At 35.2% G+C, this 7,614-nt stretch overlaps 1 protein-coding gene across 1 annotated transcript in view; it reads left to right on the top strand.

Moving 5' to 3' along the window:
* Positions 1 to 225: 225 nt before the first annotated feature.
* Positions 226 to 7,614, top strand: part of LOC107728226 (dedicator of cytokinesis protein 10-like) — a gene marked incomplete at its 5' end in the record, with an annotated part of 43,794 nt that continues 36,405 nt past the window's right edge. Inside the window, 9 exons of the mRNA XM_016538325.1 lie at positions 226 to 311; positions 1,538 to 1,621; positions 1,753 to 1,905; positions 3,555 to 3,800; positions 3,907 to 4,029; positions 5,883 to 5,965; positions 6,084 to 6,206; positions 6,283 to 6,362; positions 6,462 to 6,649. Of these exons, the coding sequence (XP_016393811.1) occupies positions 226 to 311; positions 1,538 to 1,621; positions 1,753 to 1,905; positions 3,555 to 3,800; positions 3,907 to 4,029; positions 5,883 to 5,965; positions 6,084 to 6,206; positions 6,283 to 6,362; positions 6,462 to 6,649 (1,166 nt within the window). The remainder of the gene's footprint in view (positions 312 to 1,537; positions 1,622 to 1,752; positions 1,906 to 3,554; positions 3,801 to 3,906; positions 4,030 to 5,882; positions 5,966 to 6,083; positions 6,207 to 6,282; positions 6,363 to 6,461; positions 6,650 to 7,614) is intronic.

The raw sequence follows: 7,614 nt of genomic DNA, 5'->3' as shown, positions 1-7,614 counted from the left end.
AAGTAAGCTAAACTAAGTAACTGATACTGATTTGCTTTTGGATCCTTCTCATACTGTTAAGGTTAAATTCCTGAGCTGGTGCCCTGAGGATCATCTGACACACATGAAGTGTGACCAAAATCCACTACACAATTAGTGGCATGCGTGAAGATCACTGCATGCTTGCATTGTGCATCTGTTCATTGCATTTTTAGCTAAAGTGTTTCCTTGTCGTTGTTGTTTTAGAGATCACTGATGTGTCATCGAATCATGTCCCTGTTCAAAAACACGAGGAAACAACTGAAAACGGCATCCACCCTGAACTGGCCAAGGTAATGCTTTGTAGTTCTGTCGTGTTACGTCCTAGACACACCATCATTACATCCTTTTTCTGAAAAAGGGAAACGGCCTTGATTCATGAAACTAATGTCTGTGTAAATCAGTCATTCAGGCTGTAGGCGTTTACATTAAAGTCTTAAATAAACCGTGTGTTTAAATCAGAGGGCTACAATCAGGGTAGAAAAAGGACTTTTATTTTTTTTATTTTGATGGTTTTGGGTGTAAAAATCCTGCTAACATTATAAGTGCACCTTACCCATACAGAAAAATATATATATTTTCAAAATATACAAAGAAAGGTCAAAAATATATTTGCTAAAATATGCTTCATAATCTATTTGTGCAAATTTTCTACTAATAATTTTTTTGGCCATTTATATATATGTATAATATTTATTTATTTTGAAAATATGTTTACACATTTAAAATATATTTTCAAAGTGTACAAAAAGGTCAAAAATATATTTGCTAAAATATGTTTCATAATCTATTTGTGCAAATTTTCTACTAATACATTTTTTGGCCATTTATATATATGTATAATATTTATTTATTTTGAAAATATGTTTACACATTTAAAATATATTTTCAAAAATATACAAACAAATGGCCAAAAATATATTTGCTAAAAGATGTTTCAAAGTATATTTATGTAAATATATTTTCTACCAATATATTTTTGTCAATATATTTTTTTAAATGTATAAATATATTTTTTGAAAAGCATACAAAAATGTATTTTGACGTCTATATATTTCAGTCCAAGAAAATGCATTCATATATTTGATTAGATTAATCATTATTCATCTACTTTTGATCTCTAGTAGGCCATCAACATTTGTATTTAGCTTAAATATAAGCTACTGAAATTTATTTTCTTGCCATTTAGAAATATATTTTAGTATATGAAGGTTGAAAATAAATATATTTTCTGCATCAAAAATATATTTCATTGAGCTTCACTGTTTGCAACATATATTTAGCATATACTTCAAATACATTTTGTCCACAAAACAATATATATTTTTGCCATATGGGTAAAGAAACACTATATCAAATAAAAAATGCAGTTTGCGATCCTTTCAATGAGTGATTCACTCTTTTACTGTTTAGAATCTTAAAAACACCTCAAGCCCAACATTTAAAGACATAACCCTGTGATTAATGGTTTGTCATTAGAGCATTGCTCATAATTAACGCTGATGTTGTAATGTTTCAGTATATTTCTGAGACCGAGGATTCGGCGAGAGCTGCCAGAGGAGAGGAAAGACTGAACCTGTTCTCTCTGGATCCTGATATTCCTGTACGTCTCACCGCCAGCCGTGTGTGATTTACAGCAGCTGGGAATCGACTGCATTGTTGGGGGGTTTTGCAAAGGAAATTTCATTGTGGCTGTTATTTTGGTATGTGAGGAAAGGATGCTTTGCGTTGAAGGTTTTGAGGAGCCCCAGGATGGAGTTTGGGGACTCTGCTTCTGTCCAGCCGTTCGAGGAGAAACTCGGGAAGAGACTGATGATCTCCTGCCGCTCGCTCAACCTCTCACTGCAGGGCTGCGTCAACGAGACCGATGCTGAGCCAGTGACTAATGTACGATCTCACGTCCTTTATCACAACAGAAAATTCACTGGCAGAGGATAGAATAGCTGAATAGCACATACAGATAAAATAAGAGTGACAAATAAGCTTTATCATTCAAAAGAAGCGGTATCATTAAAATTGCATTTGTTTTTAATATTTAAGACACTACAAAAATAATTTTCGTAATTGGTATTTTTTTTTATTGTGCATAGTTTTTTTTTTTTTCAATTTCAAATATCTAAACATTGTTAAATCATGATGCATTTACTTGAGAAGCAAAAGATATTAAAGGGTTAGTTCACCCAAAAATGAAAAATAGGCTGCGTTTTACTCCCCCCCGAGGCATCCTAGGTGTATATGACTTTCTTCTTTCAGACGAATCCAGTTGGAGTTATATTAAAAATGGTCTTTGATCTTTCAAGCTGTTTAATGCCACTCAGCGGGTGAGCCGACCTCATACGTCATCCGCCCGGAACTGCTTCCGTGTGCAACAGTGAGCGCAAGCTACATTAAAGTGATTATTACGTTTTGAATATGGATATTTTTCTTACAAAAACGCATCGATTCGCTACAGGAGGCTTTTGTTCACCCCCCGGAGCCGTGTGAGACACTTTTTTATGGATGGACGCTTTTTATTTCACTTCTTTTGGACTGATGCACTGCAACACCTGCTGACTGGCATTAAACAGCTTGAAAGATCAAAGACCATTTTTAATATACCGCCGACTGGATTCGTCTGAAAGAAGAAAGTCATATACACCTAGGAGCCTTGGCGGTGAGTAAAACGCAGCCTAATTGTCATTTTTGGGTGAACTAACCCTTTAAGACTTGCTTTCTGAAAAATATATACTGTTAGTGAGTTTATGCTTAAAACAAGAAAAAAACTGTCCATGGGGTAAGAAAAAGAAAAGATTTGTAATTTTTCTTTCCACATGTACAGATGTTTTTTTCTTAAGTATACGCTTAATTTTAATAAACGAGAATTAATATCTTAAGTCATTTTGCTTTCTTATGTAAATGTATCATGGTTTAAGAATTTGTAACAGAAAAGACAAAAACAAAATAAGTGCTGCGTTTAGATTGATTTGATCTCTAACAAGTCAGAAAAAACATGAGGTTATTGATCGAATCAATCTACTATTTTATTGCAGCCATCACTCAGAGGTTACTAATGATTAGTAATATGCATTGCTAAGAACTTCATTTGAACAACTTTAAAGATGATTTTCTCAATATTTAGATTTTTTTTTTTGCACCCTCAGATTCCAGATTTTCAAATAGTTGTATCTCAGCCAAATATTGTCCTATCCTAACAAACCATACATCAATGGAGAGCTTATTTATTCAGCTTTCAGATGATGTATAAATCTCAATTTCCAAAAATGGACCCTTATGACTGGTTTTGTGGTCCAGGGTCACACACACACACATATATATATATATATATATATATACATTCTGTCTTGTGGGGAATACTTGAAGATCTTACGTAGCTTCTGTAGGCCAGTACTAAAAACAAACATTTCTGCCAATTCTGCAAAAAGCTTTATAAACTTAGTAGACAAATAGGGTGATCAAACATATAGACTCAGCCGTATGTAGTGTATCATTTATTAATCTGCATATACGTATGCTAAAGCACTGCTGTCTCTCTTCAGATCGAGCCTTTCTTCGTGTCGGTTTCTCTGCTGGACATCCGTGAGGGCAGGAAGGTTTCCGCTGACTTCCACATGGACCTAAACCACGAGGTTGTGCGGCAGATGCTCAGTAGCTCTGGCAGTGCAGGAGATCAAGGCTCGGATGGTGCTCCGCAGGAAAATGGCCTCAGCTCGCCTGCAGAGAAGAAAAGCGAGGACTGCCAGTTGAGCCCAGAGCTGGAGAACTGGCTGCACTTCACCAGTCAGGTAACAGCGCAGGAGCCCTTTAATGTGGAGATGTGCTTTCACAGCCAGTGTCACCGGGTATAGATCTATGTGTTTATGTGGTTTATATGGTTGATCGTTCCTGCAGGCGATCTTTTCCATCACAAACCCGCACACAGACATCGTGATGGTGGCACGGGTGGAGAAAGTGCTGATGGGAAATATTTCCAGCAGTGCAGAACCCTACATTAAAAACACAGATTCCAGCAAGGTATTTCATTTAAACGATTGTCTGCTGTTTGAATAAATACATCTGCTAAATGCATAAAGGTTATGTAATGTGTTTATATATATACACATATATATTTGGACAAAAGTATATGGACACCTGGACACCTGCTGGACACCAACATAAACTTTAATGACATTGCATTCTAAATACATACGGTAGACATTAATATGGAGTTGATCCCGCAATTTCAGCTATCCCAGCTAACAGGGAACGTTCTCACTAACGTTATAAAAATGTTAGGACAAAACATTCTTAGTAATGTTTATGGAACATACTTATCACTTTAGTTATGTTCTCATAACTTTGAGAGAAAACATTCTTAGAACAACATTCTTTGAACGTCCACATGCCGTTGTTTTTACTTGATCAATGAATGTCCTTATAACGAGAAAACGTTCTGAGATCAACATTCTCAGAAGGTCCTTATTAAAGCAATAAGCCCCGTGAAGCCGTGGTTTACAGTGAATTTATAACAGCTAAGGGCCGTTGTTAGGCATGACGCGAAGCGGAGCTGTTATAAATTCACTGTAAATCACGGCTTCACGGGGCTTATTGCTTTTATAAAACGGTTATTCCATATACGTAGTAAGGTTTCACAAAATAAAACAGAGCAAATAAAGTGTAATGATATTAATAAAAACAGTATTCTTCCACCAAACAATGTAGTTCCTCAGAAACCGTTGTGGTTGCAACAAAGTGGTTGCCGAGCAACAGACAAACGTAAACAAAGGTGTGTGTTTGTAGAGTAATTTACAACAGCTTCGAACGCGGCTCAGCCAATCAGAATCAAGCACCGGAACTATACGTTTCATAAGATGCTTTTTGTACTTGATGAATGTTCTTTATGTTGAGAGAAAACGTTTTTAGAATATTACAAATAAATTTTAAAATAATGTTATATTTTGGATACAAATAAAATTAGCAGAACAATGTTTTAGTAACAATGTTTTAGTAACCTTGAAATGCCATTCTAATCACAACAAGAAATCTGGACATTTTAACATTCCTAGAATATTAAAAATAAATGTTCAAATAACATTTTAGGTGAAAACAATTATGAGAAATGTTTTTGTAACCCTTAACTAACGTTCTAATCATGACAAACAAAAAAACATTTTAATGTTTTTAGAATATTAAAAATAAACGTTCAAGTAATGTTATATTATGTAGAATATTACAAATAAATTTTAAAATAATGTTATATTTTGGATACAAATAAAATTAGCAGAACAATGTTTTAGTAACAATGTTTTAGTAACCTTGAAATGCCATTCTAATCACAACAAGAAATCTGGACATTTTAACATTCCTAGAATATTAAAAATAAATGTTCAAATAACATTTTAGGTGAAAACAATTATGAGAAATGTTTTTGTAACCCTTAACTAACGTTCTAATCATGACAAACAAAAAACATTTTAATGTTTTTAGAATATTAAAAATAAACGTTCAAGTAATGTTATATTATTTAAAAAATAAAGTTCTTAGAACTTTGTAAGATATGTTTTTGTGACCTTTAAATAATGTTCTAATTACAACATTTTAATGGTCTTAGAATATTAAAAATACATGTTCAAATAATATTATATCTTGGGTGAAAATATATTTTTTTGTGCACTGGGGCACTTGTTTGCAAAGGTCCCTTGGTTGTCACTAAATGCCACTAAAGTAATGCCATTTAGACATTTGTATATGTGGCAAAAGGATAATACACAGAATATTGCTTTAAGCACAAATACTCTATGATCTTTTATTTTTGTAGTAAGTGGAGATTTCCTCATTAATTTTGTTCCCTCAAATACATTGAAATCCCGTTTCTCTGCTTGTTCCAGACTGTCCAAAAGATGCTGAAATCCAACAAGCAATTCTGTAGCAAACTTGGAAAGTACCGAATGCCTTTTGCCTGGTCTGTAAGGTGAGTGAATCCCAATCCATTCCCTGGTACTTCAGCTTTGCCACAACAAATGCTCAACAACAAGCTCTTGCACTATTAGAAGGTTATTAATAACATTTCTTCCGTCTGTATAATCCAGGTCAGTATTTAAGGACAACCAGGGCACAGTGGACCGGGAAAGTCGCTTCTCTCCGCTCTTCAAACAGGAGAGCAACAAGATTTCCACAGAAGACCTCATCAAGCTCATCACAGAGTACAGGAGGTACAGACTCTGCAGTCACGCTCACGAAGCACACGTGATCATAAATGACCTCAGTAAAATCAAGTGTTTTTTACAGGGCAGAGAAGGCCAGTAAACTCCAGATCATCCCTGGAAACCTTGAAATAAACGTGGACTGTGTTCCCATGGAATGTCCCAGTACGTCTAATACAGCAAACGTCCTCACATCCTCAAATGCAGTTTTGCTCCTGAATGTTATTGGTCACACTCACCTGCATGCATGCACGTGTTCCTCAGACTGTGTGACGTCCTCGTGTGTGGCTCTGAGGCCGTTCCAGGACTGCGGTCTTCACGCTCCGACGGTGGAGGTGGACGAGTTCCTGCAGGACTCTTCTAAGTTTGCTCAGCCTTACAGAGTCTACAAGAATCACATCTACATCTACCCCAAGCACCTCAAGTATGACAGCCAGAAGAGCTTCGCAAAGGTGAGGAAGTCACATACACACCGGACCTTTCGAGTCGCAAATACTGCGAAATGTGAATTAAATCTTAAATCTGTGTAAACGTACCCATGTCAGACCAAATGCTGTCCCAACTAGACAAACAAGGCTGTCTGAATAAAGAATTTCAGTAACACTTTAGTTTAGGGACCAATTCTCACTATTAACTATTAACATATTTTCATAGTTTATTAGTACTTATAAAGCACATATTAATGTCTTATTCTGCATGATCTCTTATGAATCCTAAACCCCATACCTAAACTTAACTACTACCTTACTAACTATTAATAAGCAGCACATTAGGAGTTTATTGAGGCAAAAGTCACTGTTAATAGTTAGTTCATAGTGAGAAATGGTCCCCAAACTAAAGTGTGACCAAAATGTCAAAATTATCGCACAATATTGCTGAAATATTAGGGATTTGTGAGTTCCCAGCATGCATTACAGCATGAATAAATGATGTGGTTACTGTAATGGGATTATTATTTTACTATTTGCTGACTTTTTTCTAAACGTCTGTTGTTGTTTCGTCATTATTGTTGGTTATCTGTTGTGTCTTTTTACATTTTTGGACTGTCACCGTTCTTGAGGTTTGTGTGTCAAGGTCTATGTACAAGCTTCTAAAACTTATATCTTCCCTTTGTACGGTGATTGTTCCTTCGGAAACTAAGATATCGTATTAGGTGTCCTATAAAATATGGTTACCAAAATAATAGATCAGTTTATTGTGTTACTAATTGAAAATAAGCTGTAATTGCCTTGGTGAATTTATTGGCTTAATGAGATATTTTGCATTTAGTGAACGAACAAATTCAACCTGACAAAACAAAGTAGTGTTACTTGTGACAATTTTTAAGGGTTTAATAGTTGGGAGAATCAAAAAATCTTAATGCATCATGCTGTGTTGACAGTTTTCTCAACAAGTGTCATTGCAAAAATGGCTGTGG

Source organism: Sinocyclocheilus rhinocerous, unplaced genomic scaffold (genome assembly GCF_001515625.1).
Source record: "Sinocyclocheilus rhinocerous isolate Xijiao unplaced genomic scaffold, SAMN03320098_v1.1 scaffold3231, whole genome shotgun sequence".
NCBI classification, from domain to species: Eukaryota; Metazoa; Chordata; class Actinopteri; order Cypriniformes; family Cyprinidae; genus Sinocyclocheilus; species Sinocyclocheilus rhinocerous.
This window is presented reverse-complemented; position numbering and strand designations above follow the sequence as displayed.